This window comes from Tauraco erythrolophus, chromosome 13 (assembly GCF_009769465.1).
Source record: "Tauraco erythrolophus isolate bTauEry1 chromosome 13, bTauEry1.pri, whole genome shotgun sequence".
Lineage (NCBI taxonomy): Eukaryota > Metazoa > Chordata > Aves > Musophagiformes > Musophagidae > Tauraco > Tauraco erythrolophus.
In genome coordinates this window covers 21,273,766-21,290,957 of record NC_141477.1, presented here as the reverse complement: position 1 = coordinate 21,290,957, position 17,192 = coordinate 21,273,766, and the positions used below count along the sequence as shown (strand labels likewise).

The following is a 17,192-nucleotide window of genomic DNA, read 5'->3' as shown; positions in this document are numbered from 1 at the left end:
TCTGAGTTTTTTTCCTTGTTCTTAGAAAACATGAATGCAATCCATTATGGACAGAATATTTCTGAAAATATTATAAAGGAATGCAAAACTTAAAGGGACTTCAAAGGATCGTTTAGTCCGTTTTCTTCATCTGAGAGTTATGAGAAAGGGACGTGACAGCAGTAGGAAACTCCATGACCTCTCTCTCTTGCTAAAACACTGTGCAATAATACCTAATTTAAATGATCTCCGCTGCAAATCAGAATAAATTCTGCCCTTTCCTTCCTCTAACTGATGTAAAAAACAACTGATAACAGTCCTTTCAGTAACCAGCTCTTATACAGTCAAAAATTTGTCAGTTTAGTTGTCTTTTTTCTAGGCTCAAGACCCTTACTCCTTCAATCTTTCCTCAAAGATCATAGTCTTCATCATCTTATCCTTCTTGCTATACTTGTACATGTTACTATATCGATATACTTAAAAAATACTCAGTGATAAACAGATATACACACAGTTCTTTTTCTCTGCAGTGTAGCAGAACTCCAGTCTGCTTCATACAACTGCCAATTAAAGAGCTCTTTCCAAGTTAAACAGTACTGGAATTTTTATTAGTAGTAACAAGTAAAAAAAGCCCAAGTTACTGAAATGCTGCAAGCAAAGCACAACAGCGATCAATAAACCAACGAGCATTTCGGCAGTTGCACAAAGCATTATGGGAAACCATTTGTTGCTCTGCATGCATATATAATCCTGCTATTATTTCACAGAGCAGAGCTAGTTAATTAATGAAATCACTTCTCACACTACTCCTCCACCCATAAACTTTGGCTAAACCTTCCCTCTCTGGTCCCCTCTTCTGTAGCATACAGTGCAACACAAACTTCTACTATAGAATGTCTACCCTGGCAGGATTCCTTTTAACCAGACACACGGCATTCAATTATTGCTCAAATAGCAAATTTGCAACTTTTTAAATTAAAAATGCTCCCAGAGGCAAAGGTTCTCCTATTTACAGCCACAGCAGTAAGCCAGCACGTAGCTTCATAACTCTTTTACTGGCAGTCTGCTGTATCACCAGTGCTGTGATCCACAAAGACAGCAAGAAACAAATAAGGGTCGTTGCAAGACACTTCTCATCAGTTTAGGAATCCAAGTATCTCCCAAAAACTAACACATAACAACAGATGAACGCTGCTGTCTTTTTGTCATTAGTTAAAACAGAGAAAGATTTGAAGCGACATAAAAATAATTACGGAGTTATTTCAAGGTTAGTTTTCCTAATGGCCTCATTCCATCCTACCAACCAACTAGACCAAGAATAGAATAAAACAGGGGGTTCCATGTTCATATGAAATTATTCAAAACTTACAAGGCTCAGTTTGTGAACTTGATTAAATCTACAAAACTCAATAATCTCATGGCAAACTTTGCTCTATCATGTTGTCCAAAGCTGTTTAAAGAGGTTTGGAAGTAGAACAGAACCACACCTATAAGCAGGATGAAAAAAGCCCAAGAGATTCCCAAGAGACAGGACAGGGAAGGTTACACAAGTCACTGTCTCCTCCATAAAACTGCATGCCCAACATGCCATCTCACTCTACAGTCCAATATTTTTGAATTTACACAAATACAAATCCATGAAGGATGGAACAGTATTACTATAAAGATACACAGTAAGAATCCCTATGTTTAGTCTCCCTTACGCTCTCCACAAGGAAAAAAAACCCACAAAAATCAATCCCTGTAAGAGTGTATAACATTTTATCTCACCACTGCACCAGAACATGACCAACTGAATACTAAGCTACTGTCCCATCACCACTGCTTTTCTTCTCTAGCTGAGACTTTCCTGCCAACATTCTCAAGAGATGCAATATCCCGAACAAATCAGACACAGAATAGGACTGAGAGCACAGGGTTTCCTCCTCTCCCTCCTTTTTTGTTTGTTTGTTCGTTTTTGGTTTTGCTAACTGCAGCATTAATAGGAGTCAGAAAACCCACTGGCAAGAAATGCATTTTCTTCATCACTCAAATAATGGACGTGGATTCATCATCATCATGAACATCAAAAATAGTTCATCAGCTACTGTAGTGGAGCTTCTCTGACTCCACAGCAATTCTATGATTTAGTGAGTCAAACTGGCACAAAATTAATTAATGTTTTAGCTGCTAAACAGGCTTTCTACAGAGCTAAAGATGCCAATTCCAATAATCACACAGTTACTTTTCATATTAGAACAATTCTTTTGTCTATTAGAACGAAATTCACAGCCCTACTATTACTTGAAACTTGACAAAATCAAGCTCACCAAGGACAATTACAAACCAGACCAATGCTGTATTTCACCAACAAGAAAGGGGAAAAAAATAAGAAAAGCAATCACACTCTGTCAAGAAACCTGAAGTCCAGCCAGATAATTAAACCCTGAGAAAACTTATCTCCAGAATAAAAAAACCCATTCATTTTACTTACAATATCAGCCTTCCCAATTTAAAAAGAAATACCAAAGCTATGGCAAAGGTGCCTTTTAGAAACAGTTTTTAAGGTACACTGCATGCTGCATAACCATAAGTCATTTTCAGTATCAGTTGCCAGTTCAGAATTTGTAGGAAAATTTTGCTATTTTGGTGAAACTTGCTAGTCCTAAAATTTTTAGTTCTTTTTGGTGACTACCTGATGGATCGGCTGTATCAACTGCAAATATATTCAAGTGCTCACATACAGGCTTACACGAGTTTGCTTAGTTGAGCTGAACTTAATCTTAAGACTGACTAAATGAATTAAGTGCTTTAGCAGTCTGTTTAATCAGTCCATTAGCACTTAATTAACATGTTTGTTCACACTTCTAAGGTACATTCTGAACTACTTTTTATGTGTAGCTCCTCCCTTAGCAGTAAATTTCTAAGAGGGATAAAGCAGCTTGTGGTTGTAACAATTAGCAGATTAAAATAACCTTAGGTTCCCAAAGTCACTTTAAATCACCTTGCAAGGAAAGCAATGCTAGCAAAAAAGACACCTCCTAGGAAAAGTTTCCAGTATATATTGCTGTGGTCATTTCTGTATTTGATCTAATAGAAAAGATTGTTATAAAAGCCTGTTTGCAAAAGCAGATCAGGTAGTTACTGCACAATCGTTTCTGTAACTCAGCAAAAGCCAACAAAGAAAATCTGATAAATCTTACTAACATTATCACTTGAAATTATTTGCCCAACAGATCTCCATTTGCAAGACTACTTAGCTCATGTATGTAAACCAGAAAGGACAATACATATAATGCATATTTAGATCAATTTTCACTTACCTGGATCAACTAAAGCTTTATTAAATATTTCTTTAAGTTTTCTACTCTTCACATTCCTGCCTTGTGCAAGGTTACGATACATCTCATAGCCTATTATCATCACGCCTCCTTCGTCTTGCCAACGCTGGAGCATATAGCTTCTCTCTTGAGGGCGTTTCACAGTTGCTAGTTCACAGACCTTTCAAAGGGGGAAAAATATGCTTCAATTTCTCCTAAAATACCAAAGTACTGGTGTAACTTTTAAATACCTAAGGCTTATTAACGCAAGGAGACTGTTCACATACTTAAAAGTGCATTGCTTAGCCTATATTTTGAGTGGTGAAGCTTCCCAATTATGTAAACCGTTCCGTTATTTCATTTTTAAGGACTCAAATTTTAAGCCTTATACCTCTAGTCTTTCGTCATCTTCTAAACCTTCTTGCCATTTTTCAAACTCATTCAACCAGTTCAAGGCAGTGTTCAGTGGACACACTACCAGAGCTGTCCGAAAATCCAGCTTCTCACACAGCAAGACTGTGTGAAGAAAACTCACTACCTGCAAGAGGAAAAAACAGACAAAATGCCAAATAAAACATCGAGTATTAAACACCAGGAAAGAAACGTACAATTACACATTCACTTATAGAACTTAAGGACAACAGTCTTGTTCAAACATTCTTTTTCTGATTGTTAAACAATTCGCCACTTGAAATTTTTTGGAATTGAGAGATGCTGCTGAATTGAGAGATGCTGCTGAATTGAGAGATGCTGCTGAATTGAGAGATGCTGCTGAATTGAGAGATGCTGCTGAATTGAGAGATGCTGCTGAATTGAGAGATGCTGCTGAATTGAGAGATGCTGCTGAATTGAGAGATGCTGCTGAATTGAGAGATGCTGCTGAATTGAGAGATGCTGCTGAATTGAGAGATGCTGCTGAATTGAGAGATGCTGCTGAAGATATTGAGCTCCTGGAGCGAGTCCAAAGAAGGGTGACTAAACTGGTCAAGGGGCTGGAAAATAAAACTTATGAGGAGCAGCTAAGGGAGTTGGGGCTGTTTAGCCTGGAGAAGAGGAGGCTGAGGGGAGACCTGATTACAGCCTACAAATCCTGTAGCCAGACTGACTAGATGCTGCAGATAACAACACTTATTATTATTAATAATAATAATGAAGCCTTGGAAAAAAAACTAAATCTTTGATGTCACTCAGTGTTCCTGCTGGACCGGCGGCTGTTTTTGAGCAAATAAAGACAGGACTAGACGTAACCTGTAAGAACTTGGGAGCACAAGAGCCAGTGATCCCATGGCAGCTCCAGCTTCCCCACCAGACTTTTAATGGTGAAGACTGCACTCTACTCCACACAACTGCACAACTTCCAGAAAGTTCTTTCTAGATTAAATCTTGTTATCTGGCCACTCTAATTTAATACACTCTTCAAAGCCATTTCAAACGGCGAGGCTATGCTTGGAACGGTGGGCAACAAGCTGCTTTTAGATGCTGCAATACAAAAGGAATTACTCGTGGTTTTGTGATCAAGACAATAGCGTCTTACGTGCAGATGCAAGAACTACCCATGAAGACTAATCACAGAAGTCCTATGTCCTGGAGAGCTGGCAAGTCCCTAATTGCCTTATTTCCCTGATCCTTTACTGACATTCTTCTCTGCAGTTTGCAAAGTCTGCTAAAACGTATCGCTGATTTAGCTCTTTTAAGAGCAAAACAACAAACGGCGTTACAGAGTGCAGTAGAAGGACTCGCAAACGACCACATACAGAAAAAAAACAACCACCTAAGCTACAAACACTGACCATAAAAATACCTGATGCGTATTTGTAACTGTGGCTTTGATCATCATGAAGTTACGGCCAAAAGGAATGTCATGAACACATCTGGATCACAAACAAAACCACCTGCTGCTGTGAAATACTTCATCAAACTGAAGGACATAGTGTATAAAGTCTAAGCTGTACAAAGTCACCCAGGTTGCACTGCTACATTAAAGCACAACAGCTCTGCAAAACGTTGCAATCTCCAGTAAAAGGTGTAATTAACTCCTGCAGAACCGTAAAACCTAAGCTAGAATTAAGCATGTAAAAACACACTCTTCAAAGGTGATTTTCAAGGTATGTACGAAAGTCCTCTTCTATAGGGCTGTAGATTGTCAGAATACTGTATCTGTCACCCCAATTTCCATAAACAAAGCAATACCCACTGCAGCTGGAGTTCTTCCAAACATCCTGTCCGCATGCTGTGCACCACAACCGACCGAGGCTGCAGGCTGTTTTACCTACGCCGTACACAGAGAATGATCGCGGTCCCTCTGATCGCCTGTAGCTTCATGTTACTCAAAAAAACCCTGCGACCCCACAAAATGCCCAAAATCAGAAAACCACAAAACCCAAGCTTTCCTAGATTCCCCTGAGTCTGTTTTTCTGCAGAGGAATCTACAGGATCTGAAGAATCTGAAGACGTTACGCCAGTCTAAGTGCTCCATGACTGCACCCTGCAATCACGGGTCAAGAAAGGCAATTCTCAGGATCAGAAAGTCCTAAATACAGTTTGTCTGAATTAGGTCACAGGAGAGAGGATTAGGTACTTCTCATGTAACTTCACTTTTTGAAGAACGGTGGGTAGTAATGGTTTAGAGGGAAGACACAAGGACAAGGAAGCCATCTGACCCAGTAAGGCGTAGCTAACTCTAGCAAAGAATAAGACACCTCCTGCTAGATTCTCCCTGAAGATTTCCTCTTGGAGCACATTTCAAGTCTCTAAAAATAACGATGAAAGACTTTAAGCCAAGCCAAGTCTGCTATCTAGCAGCATCCAGGTGTGCTGACTATGCCAAACACCAACCAGCAAAGCAGACGTGAGCACTGCAGAGAGTGAGAACTACGAGACCCCTCATTCCAAACACACGGGTGTCTTGCCAAGTGAGCGACAAGATCATAGAAGCTGGCTGTTGCCACTTGCAGACTATGGCCCTTGCTACAGCACAAAAATATCAAGACATCTTTCATACAGCTTGGAATTCCAGTACGTTGATATACTGACCTCTCTACGAATGAACACATCTTGAGCCTTCAGGTCAGGCAATAGGCTTCCCAATCCAATGGGGAAGCTTCTACCACAACTGACCAAGATGGAAGAGGATGGTGCAATGGCATTTCCTCACAGACGCTTTGAGGATCCCATCCTCACTGTAGGAAGAAAATAACCTCTTTGAGAACCATCATCACCATGCTGAAGAGACTGCACTCCAGGGAACGAGCAAAGCGCATCCATACTTGGAGCATGTGAAGAAAGAGTTCAGAATGAAGTGTGCAAGTGCTGGCTGCTAACGTGCTCTCGACCTGCTGGTCACAAACTCACCAGAGCACTGGGCAGATCTCCTGTCCTGTGACTTTACAGCTAAGAACCGCTCCTGGCACAGGAAAGCCCTGATTGATCCTGAGTCGAAATCAGCTCTAATCAATTCCGATATCTGCAGAAGCTGCAAGTTAGGTTTTTACTGATTCAGCTCAAGCCACAGATGAAAAAGGTTCACAGTAATTCATTTCACTGGCCAGTTGTCCTGATAAAGATATGGGAAGTACCTCCCTCCTCCAGAAATGAGGAAACCGAATCAATGAAGGCCAACGACAGGGAGATCAAAGTGGCCCTGCTTCTTTGAGAGTCTTCTGAAGCACAGATAGGTTGTTACCCTCCTTTCTTCTTCAGAGTTCTCAAAAATTTCCCTTTCTCTTTCCCAGAATCAGAGGGAAAGGTTCTTCTGTCAAATAACTTCTGCTAAAGGAATTCTTGGCAACAGACCAGGCAGCAGAGCAGCAAGACGGGCACCTCACCCCAGTTCTTTGCTCACCATATTTGTGGTGATGCTACATCTGGCTAAATTCAAAACCAAAACTTATGAAGACGGATCGATACTTGGAAACAGGTTAACACCAAAGGAATGCAGCACTCCTGACTACCCTGGAAAGGTACCAGCACGACTACTGAGATGTAGGCAGTTCAAGAAAACGTTGTTTTTTTTTAATCTTTAACTCTTTTGAAGGTTAAGGGCATAAGCTTCTCCTGAGGCCTGCAATGATTGTAAGAGGCCCAAGACAATGAGCTATGAGCACTGTTTTACTGCAAATGCTTAGGTGATCGGTTTCAGAAGAAACTTTTTTAGATGGCGATTGAACTTCAGATTTTAAAGACTAATAGAAACGCGAAGTTGTTCAGTGTGCAACTTTTAACACAGCAGGAAAGCCACTTGTATCAGATCAAGAAATATGGAAATTTTTCTTTGAAGAAATGCTACAATATTCTGTATTAAAGATTTTTACACAGCAGCCTTCAGCAGTGTAAAGGAGAAGGAACATGCGCTGAAGTGACAATGAGGGCTTGAATCTGAAGATCTCAGGAAGCAAAGAATTGTAAAGCCAAAGAAAAGAAATAAAGAACTGAAAAAGGGGCTGAAAGCATGTCCTGTAGTTAACTGCCAAGGCAATGGAAGTTTCTGGTCTTAACTGTTTGTGATGCACAACGACCCAAAAATATGAATGTACATATGGACAATTACTGGAAACAGAAACCAAATGCTCCCTGTCCCTCGACCCTGAAGAGTCTAAATTGTAGTAAAATATTGTTTATATTAAACCACAAAGCATCTGACTTTTAGTATCTAAAGTCTGGCATTAAAAAAAAAAACCACCCTGATAAACCTCTATTTTATCAGTGTAACAAATAAATAAAAAAAAACACTGAGAAAAACAAGTAATTTAAGCAGAAACACATGAATGAAGAAGACAGTAAAAACGCAACAATTATTAAAACTGTCTTGGAAAGACAGGCTCCACAAGCCTGTCTCCTACCAGCTGTATTTTCTTGTCCTGAGTTGCAAGGGAGCGACACATCACTTACAATTAAACATGACCTTTTCACACAAATATCAATTATTATTTGATTTAATTTTAGGTATTTTAAAAGCGCACAAATCACAAGCGGGTATCAGAACTTCCACAGCTGTATACACTACAGAACACAATTTCTTTCTGAAGACCTTTTCACAAAACATTTTCCTCCAGCAGCCCTCATCAAGTCACAGCCTAGGAAATGTTAAGTTTTACTACGCTCTGAAAGTCCTTAGAATTGGCTTCTGCTGGATCAGCTTTTGAGAGCAAGCTACAGACCAGGAAACACGGCGACTTTTGTTTCTTACCTGTAACGTTTTCCCCAGACCCATACAGTGAGCAAGAATGCATCCAGAACCAGGAGATGTCTTTGTTTTCTTCACAGATTCACAACAGCAATCCCACATGAACTGAACACCTGAAGAAAATTATTGAAAATTTTCTTATTCAACCTTCATTTTATTAAAGTTCACCTGATAGAAGATAGGTGTGATCACTGTAAGTTCATGGTAACTCTCAGAAAAGCAGTGCTCAGGATAATTACTGATTCATCTCTGTCCGACAGGTTGTACATGAGATGATCTTTGTCTGGAACTTAATTATATCCACAGTTCTCACTAAAGATGTGGCAACCAGGTTAGAAAATATTATTGTGCAGACTGCAGATGACTATGATCTTGGGGACAGGGAGAAAAGATGAGACAGAACAAAAGTGGCAAGGACTTCATGAAGAGACTAAAATGATCTTGGTAGGGTAGCAAAATTCTCTGAAATTAACCAGCAGAAATTCTGCCACGACAGATCATAGAATGGTTAGGGCTGGAAGGGACCTTCAAAGGTCATCTAGTCCAACCCCCCTGCAAGGAACAGGGATATCTCCAACTAGATCAGGTTGCTCAGGGCCTCGTCCAACCTGGCCTTGAATGTCTCCAGGGATGGAGCATCCACCACCTCTCTGGGCAATCATATGTGACGTTCTATGCTTAGAGAGGAAAAAGATATCAAGAACGAACTGCAACAGCTGAAAAAGGAAAGGAAATATATGCTGCTGGGTGATTATTTTTTTTTTTGTTCTTTGCTATGTATTTACTGGGGAGCTGTACTCTCCTATGCCATACTCAGCACAGATGAGGCTTCAACTTGATTGCTGTGTCTGGTTCAGGTCACCCCCCTTTAAGAGCTGAAGCAAGTCCAGAAGTTTCTTAGTAAAATGGAAAGGTTTTAAACTATGGACTTTGAGGAATATTTAAAATAACTGAATGAGCTGGGAATAAAATGATTGGCTATTCTCCTTCTCTCCTCCTTCACTAGAAACAGAATATGTAAAGAAGCTGGCTTGATTTGCAGTCATGTCAGGTATCAGAAAAAAAAAAAAACTGTTGAGAAGGTCAGGAAAACAGTGCAAGATTCTTAAATCTTCACTGAAAAGTGTAAAAAGTGAATATACTAATTCCTCAATAGAATGGGTAAACATATATTTGATTCTGCCTCGGTGCAGAGAATTAGATGATTCTGAGGACCCTTGCAACTTCACATTTCTAAGATAAATTTCTTGTAAAACAGAACTATGCATCCCTGATCTCATTTACTTTTGTTCAGGTGTTCCAAAAATAAAACATTAAACTTGACATTCTGGCATTTGCCTGCCAAGGAGGTTTTCTTAACAATTTTAACTCAGGTAGCATAAAGAGCTGTGCCAGTAGCGAAGGTGGGAAGGAATTGAAAAAAAAAACCAAAAACCACCACCCACCAAAAAAACACCCATTAAAACTTTCTTTCCTTACCATCTACTTGGTGTGGTTTCAGTCTGGTAACTATACTCCTGTGAACCTGCACTAATGGTTCTTTGGTTTCTTCATCTTCATCTAAAACCAGCTTAGTTGTAATGGGACATTTCAGAGGTGAAGCATCTTCTATTTCTATCACCTGTAAGGAGAAACAGGGTGTCACAGGAATACTTCACAGGTGAATAACACCAAGCATTTGACAGACATTAGCTTTAGCAACACTGGAAGTCATAATTTATTTAGTGAAATGAAACCTTAAATTCTGTACTGTGCATCACACCTGACTTTGGGAGAGGGCTTTTCCCCATGCAGAGTAAAGCAGTGGGCAACGGAAACAGCTTTCTAAAGATCTCAGTAGTCTTAAACAAAACTTACCCACGTTACCCTGCAGGAAACTAGAGATAAAACTTGTGGCTTACAAGGCTACATATAAGTACTTTTTAAAATTACTTACCAAATTAAATTGAGGTAGAAACGTGTTGTCTTAAACATCATCAACAATTCAACTTCCTAGCATTTTGCAAAGACAACAGAACATACCTCTCTCAGTTTCTCTCTCTCCCGTTCTCTTTCTGCTATGCGTTTTCTTCTTTCTTCTTCTTCTTTAAGTGCATTTTGTGTTTCGGTTCTAAGCTTATCATCTTTTATAATTTTCCTTATTTTCTTCCTGCCTTTTCCAGGAGATTTTGAATCATCATTGTCCTCATTCTCGGAATTACTCTATTACAAATCAAATAAATTAATTATTAGCAAAAAAAATTATGGCACAGACCATCAAGTCCTTCATTTTTAGACAAGCTCCCAATAAATTTTTCTATACACAAGTGGAGTTTAGTTCATGAGAAAAAAGATACTTTTTTTTAAAACAAGTTGGCCACCATGACAAAGAAAGTGTCACCTGAACTATGAAGTATTCTGAGATATTAAAGACAAGCCCAGCTGTACAAAGGCAGTACTGAAGGTATTGTTATCATTTGATAGTAACTAATAACTATTAATAAAGAACCATTTTTCTGTTCTAGTGGTGCTACATCAATTCACCTAACACCTACTCCACTTAAGAAAAGAAACCATAATACTAGGAAAAACTTAATCTCCTATTTGTGTCACCTTCTACATTTAGTTTAAAATTCCATTTACTTAAAAGATATCATGTATTTTTATCAAGATCTAGACAGGAAGTGGTTTTAGTTAAACGCAATGTGTTTTCTCCATAATGGTCCCATTTTGCAAATTTTAGCACTGAATTAACATTGAGAAAAGTTGTAATTTTTTACTGTACTTAGTACAGAGCTGTTTCAGATACCCAAGTCCCTAAGCAGCTGGCAGAAGAGACAGGAACTCCTTTTCCCCTTCATTAATTCAAAACCTAATATAGTACCTTATTGTTGTTTTCACTTGAAGAATCCTCTTGAACCTTTATACGCCTTCGTTTCTTTTTCTGCTTGTAACTGCGCTGGTTTTCTTCCACCTCAGCTTTCTTGGCAGATCTATTAAAAAAAAAAAGGCAAAAAAAGGCATTCTTACTGATTAACAGAGTAATTCATTGCCTCACTGAAAAACAACCATTAAAAAAGTACATGAACTATATTGCTAATTAATAGAATATATATTCCTTTTGTGCAATCAGGGGTTTACTTGCAAATTCCTTCTTCCCCCTCAACTCACTGGATGCACATAGCAACGCTCTATTCAAACAAGCCTGAAGAATCTCTGAATTGTTAAGCATTCGCTTCCTACTGCAATCCACCATTCCTCAACTGATATTGACATACTTGGCATAAAAACGCTCATTTTTCGTTAATCTTTTTCGTATCGGCTCATCGAATTGCTGTGTGCTACATACTGTGGTACAAATTCAAAATTCCCACATTTGAAGTTAATTAGCAGATACCAAATTATAGACAAGCGTCAGCAACGGTTTTAAGGACTAATGCAAACCCTTTGATTTTCTCCTTCTCACTGCCTAAACTGCACTATTAAAAACCAAGAACCAAACACAGGATAAGCACAGTTCAGTTTTATTTATACCTTGTTCTTGGACGTTGGTCATCTTCAGACTCACTGACTTCTTCACTAACTGCAGACTCATGAAACTCGGAGTCGTTTGAATCATCGCTGCTCACTTTAAAAACAAAGTACGATTTCATGTTGAATATCACTGCAAAGTCAGCAACATCACATCACTTCTAACTATACAACAAACTGTTTAAGACCCCCAAGCACTGTGAAACTTCGTTTCAGACAGTATGGGACCCATTAAACATACTAATAAGAGCAACAGGAATATAAGGGGCACAGGGTAGAAAAGCTTAACGTGTAAGCACTAGCCAAGTCCTGACAGGTGGCATATTATGCCAACAAGACCTGAGGTCTTTATGCATGAATATACCCAACAGTTTACAAGCAAATGACAGAAAGCATCATATTAGAAAGCACCACATTTCAAAGACAGTGGGTGAGGCGGAGAGAACACAATGGGGAACACTACAGAACTTCAGAAAACAAAAGATGATTTTTAGTTAAGCAGAAACTTTTGTTTCACATGTTTTACATGTAATTTTAGAATCATACTTCACATTTCATGCAAACAAACTCTTATTTACTAACAACATATGTAATTATATTACTGCATTTATGGCTTGAAGGTTCTTCAGGGAATGCAAATTTAGAACTGACTCAAAAAACAATTAAAAATACACCTAAAATAGCAGCATTAGGTAATACTACCATAACTACTTTTAGGAGTTATCACTGACATTTATAGGTAATTTAGACCAGCATGCCATTTAGCACCTTTACGATTTCAGTTTGACCTTGAACACAGAGGAAAGCTTAACTGTTTTATGAATAACAAGGCTTAAAATAAGGAAAAAAAAATAAGGAAAACAATAAATAAATCGCACTGCATCTTTCAGCCTGTGGAACACCACAAAAGATCACAGAACCATAGAATGGTTTGGGTTAGAAAGGACCTTAAAGACCCTCTAGTTCCAACCCAACACTAAGAACAGGACAGTTGTGTACACCCTTACTCCCACTGGCCAAGGAACACTATCCACACCTACATGGACCAACGTGGCACGGAGCGTTTAGCTTTGCTACCGCTCCTCTCCTCTGCTCCCTATGATTATGTGCCAGGGGCTGACAGAGTCTTTGTTCTTCCATGCAACAATGAAAACGAAAAATCCCCGTCAAGCATCATTTCGCAGTGCCACCTGGTGTTCAGCTAAAGCTTGCAACATTTAAATTCCAGGATGGAGAAATTTCTGCTGCGCGAGGGCCTACGAACAGCCCAGGTTACAGAGAACTTACGTCAAGGACGAGACTGATGGTCACAAACTGGGCACACTGGGCTTGCCTCTTATTTAAGGTTAATGTTCTAAGACTCAACAACATGAATCCAATTCGGAGGATTCAGTAAGTGGAGAGAGCTGCATTTGTATTCAACGTTTTAAATAAAACTATTTATCAAACACGGATAAGAAAATTCTAGACTTAATACACAAGGAAGTTTATACAGAGATTTTAAAACTACGGCGTTTGACATCTCCATTCTGATAGGCTTTGGATTTATTTTACAGAAGCAAATACTTTCTGTGACAAAAAAGTTTGGATAATGTACCTTTCCTTCTATTTCTGCGCTTCCCTTCTTTTTTGTCTTTTGGTTTCACCTTTTTTTCTTCACCAGATTCTCCATCACTCACGGTCAGCTTGTGCCTCAGCAGCCTGTGTCTGTATCGAGGCTTCTTAGACTCTTCTTCCTCTGAATCCGAATCAGAATTATCTTCCTTTTCATTCTCTTCTGTCAGAGACAAGAGTCAGTACAACATGCACACTGGTCATTTTTTTTCTTACTTAAATTTGGCAAGAATTAAAAGCTGAATTAATCTAGGCTAAATTCTGTACTTTTCCAGGAAATCACGGGCAACAACATACCATTGGTTCCCTCCAATTTGAAGTATTTTATGCTGCCTGAACACTTGGAATGTCTGTTCCAATGACTGTATGTGTCAGTCAAATTTCTCTCGTGCATTTGCACGTCTTGCTGTCCTGTAAAGATTATTCCTCACAAATCCCTATGACTTCTGAATTGGTTACAAAAATCAGAGTATTAACAAAAAAAATACACTTATAGAAGAGAGGCTATAATCCTCACAATCATGTACATTGGTCTATCTGGCAGCTACCTATCAACATCAATGACATTTTTTTTTTTTTTGAAACTGAAGAAACTTTAATAATTATAATCTTCCCAAGTGACCTTTGAAATTACGACAGGCACTACAGCACCACTTTTTCCCAGAGGCTTTTTGGTGCTCACCATCATCTCCTGTGTTTTCATTTTGCTTTCCAGTTTTCTTTTTTCCTTCATCCGACTCATCATCTGAAGATGCATCCTCATCAGAGGAAAGATTGGCTTTGATTTCTTCTAAAAGCATTTTCTTGGCAATTCTTTGAAGTAAAACAGAAAAAACTATTTATTCCATTGTTCAAGTAAATCTATGAACGATAAGCGTAATCCTATACGATTCAGAACTTCAAAAGAAGGGTTGAAAGCTGAACAAAAAAAAGACACATGATGAAAAGTCTCATGTTAAATGTTAACGTGTTAATTTGCTTTTAGAAAGCGCATCTTTATAAGGCTTCTTAAAAAAGAAGTTTCATGCTTTACAGCAAGACTGGAGATAGCTATAGAATGTACAAACGCAAACATTTCATTTTATTTATGGTCTATTTGGATGGACTCTTGTCAGCTCTGGGATAGGCACCTAGCTGAATTCTAACTGCAACAGGAAGGTGAAGATGCTACAAATCAAATCCTAATACTCAAATCATTCTCCCCAAAAATAGTTATCATGCTCACTTGATTCAAATCAATGAGATTAATTTCCTGAGGCACTGAATATACATGACTAGTGACATGGGAACAGTAAGAGTTTTAAAAACAGTGTATCACTGAACACGTTTTAAACAAGGAGAAAACGATTATTGCCATGTGCATTAACTCACAGGTTTCAAAAAAAGAACTTGTTACCCTACCTCTGCATAGAACAGTAACACAGAGGCAAGCTAACTGCCTACTGCAAGAGAGATGCTGTAGTAGGTGAAGCAATGTATACTCAACTACTACTGAAAGATGGAAGTAAAATGGTTTAATAAACATTTAAGATTGCTCAGTGAGTCACAGATTATCCAGCAACATCCAAAACACTCCCCCCTCTTTTGAAAAATGGCTTGCAAAGAAATATCTGACTAAAACTTTAAAATGCAGTACTCTTGGAGAGCTGTAATTCCATATATATCAACAGATCACAGTGTGAACCCAATGAAAACTTACTAAAGTCCATAGATAAGTAACACCCTCCTCCAAATTTTTGTGTTAGGGTCCTTCCAGAGGATTTGTAAAAGGGACTTAGTGGGGTTTTGTTTGGTTTGTTTTTTTAAAACCCACCACATCACGTATAATAGCAACAGGAATAAATAGCTCCTTATATAAGAAATTAAAGCTATATTTCTTCCATCTCTTAATGGTCACAAAAATTTTTTCTTCAAAATGAAACTGCTTGAAATTAAAGCTATATTTCTTCCATCTCTTAATGGTCACAAGAACTTTTTCTTCAAAATGAAACTGCTTGGAATACCACAGTTTGGCTTCTTTTTCAAAAGCTTTCAATGTAAACTATTAACCATGAATACTACCCCAGGAAACGCAGACAGCAGCAGTTTGACTACTCTTCTTGTTTCAAAAATAACTATATCATCACCAAAGTTTTGCTTTGGAAGAGGAAAAAAAAGTAAAAACTTTAAAAAGAACTGCAAAATTTGAAAATGCAATCCTGAAAGTACTGCCTACTAATACTGCGAGTTCTTTCGAATTGTCCTCAATTGCATTAGCAAAGTTAACACAACTTGTATGCAGATAACAATACTTACCTTTCATACAAGTCATCTTTAAAAATTTCTTTATGTATTTTTAAACAAAAGTTGACTTTGATTCTTAACAAGAGACATACGTTTTTATTTGTTCTTTCATGAAAAAATTTTTTAAGGGGGAGGAAAAAAAAAAAAGCAAGCGTATCCTTCACCTAAAAACGCCATGCACAAAACCTACTATCCATAAACAGAAGATGCTGTTATGTTCCTACTAATCATCGTCACAACCACTAATCACACTGGGTAAACTTATTAGCTTCTAATTAATTATTTAATATAGTAAGTTATTACTTTTCTACTCTGAGATGAAAAATTAAGACATATCTTTAAGCTACAAAAAGGATTCAACCACTTGGAATCAAACTGAGATGGAGCTGTTTGTTCAGTGGAAAAAGCAACATTGTCTTCAACGCGTTCTACTGGCATGATGTTAGGCTAAAAAGGGAAGAAGTTGTTGAGGCACTCAGAATTTAAAAGATGGCTATTTTGAATGGAACTGCCTGTCTGATAGGAACTACAACTGTGAGCAATATTAGAACCAAACAGATAACGCATCTGACAAATGACCGATGTCACAAATGGTTTATATGAATTAGAATAAATTGAGTACTGGACTCTGGAAACTGGTTTTAAACTAAATCATATGTGGCTCAGAATAATATATCACATTTCTACTTTAAGATATAAACCCATTTAAAGTGACCAGTTTTCTAAGCTGAGAAACTTGCCATGCTAGCTTGAACATTTTCCTATTTGCATGAACACCCAACTGCCAGTACCAAGCCAAGCAAGCTACGACAGTGTGAAAACTCCCTCGCTCACATTCTCCCAGAGAAACCCAGGAAAACCAGAAGATATCGTTAACATTCACGTGGGTCAAGGACATAGAAGATATTCGCAGCCAACCAGACGTAACAGTTGAACACCACAAACAAGTGTAATTCAGAAGCACACAGAGCTGTTTGGCCTTGGGCACTGGCCTTCGGGTAGTTAAAAAAAAAAAAGGAATTTTAAAAATCCCTGCATTTCATTCCTTTCTGCCACTGATCTGCTGTGACCTTGAGCATGCCACGTTGCCTCGCCCCACTCCGTCTCATCCAAAGGCATCGGGAGGTTTGTATAACGGACGTTTTCCCACCACGAATTTTTACAGTGCCTTACAGAATGTGACTGTAATCTCAACCAGGACATACAAAACCAACTCTAGAATAAAATAATAGTATATATGTATAATTTAATACAAATCAGGATTTAAACAAATTTCACCTTTGTAAGAATGACACCAACAAAATACACTGGTAAATAATGAACTG

General features: G+C 38.3%; 1 protein-coding gene across 6 annotated transcripts in view; it reads right to left on the bottom strand.

Moving 5' to 3' along the window:
- ATRX (ATRX chromatin remodeler) overlaps positions 1-17,192 on the bottom strand; it is an 84,813-nt gene that overhangs the window by 31,985 nt on the left and 35,636 nt on the right. For 4 of the 6 annotated variants that reach the window (XM_086619823.1, XM_086619826.1, XM_086619827.1 and 1 more), the window contains 9 exons: positions 14,267-14,397; positions 13,568-13,747; positions 11,974-12,067; positions 11,324-11,432; positions 10,483-10,662; positions 9,940-10,081; positions 8,464-8,573; positions 3,670-3,816; positions 3,282-3,459 (listed from right to left, as the gene is read on the bottom strand). In XM_086619823.1, the coding sequence (XP_086475949.1) occupies positions 3,282-3,459; positions 3,670-3,816; positions 8,464-8,573; positions 9,940-10,081; positions 10,483-10,662; positions 11,324-11,432; positions 11,974-12,067; positions 13,568-13,747; positions 14,267-14,397 (1,271 nt within the window). Of the gene's footprint in view, positions 1-3,281; positions 3,460-3,669; positions 3,817-8,463; positions 8,574-9,939; positions 10,082-10,482; positions 10,663-11,323; positions 11,433-11,973; positions 12,068-13,567; positions 13,748-14,227; positions 14,398-17,192 lie in introns of all 6 variants that reach the window. The other 2 variants (XM_086619824.1, XM_086619828.1) reach the window with 2 other exon arrangements.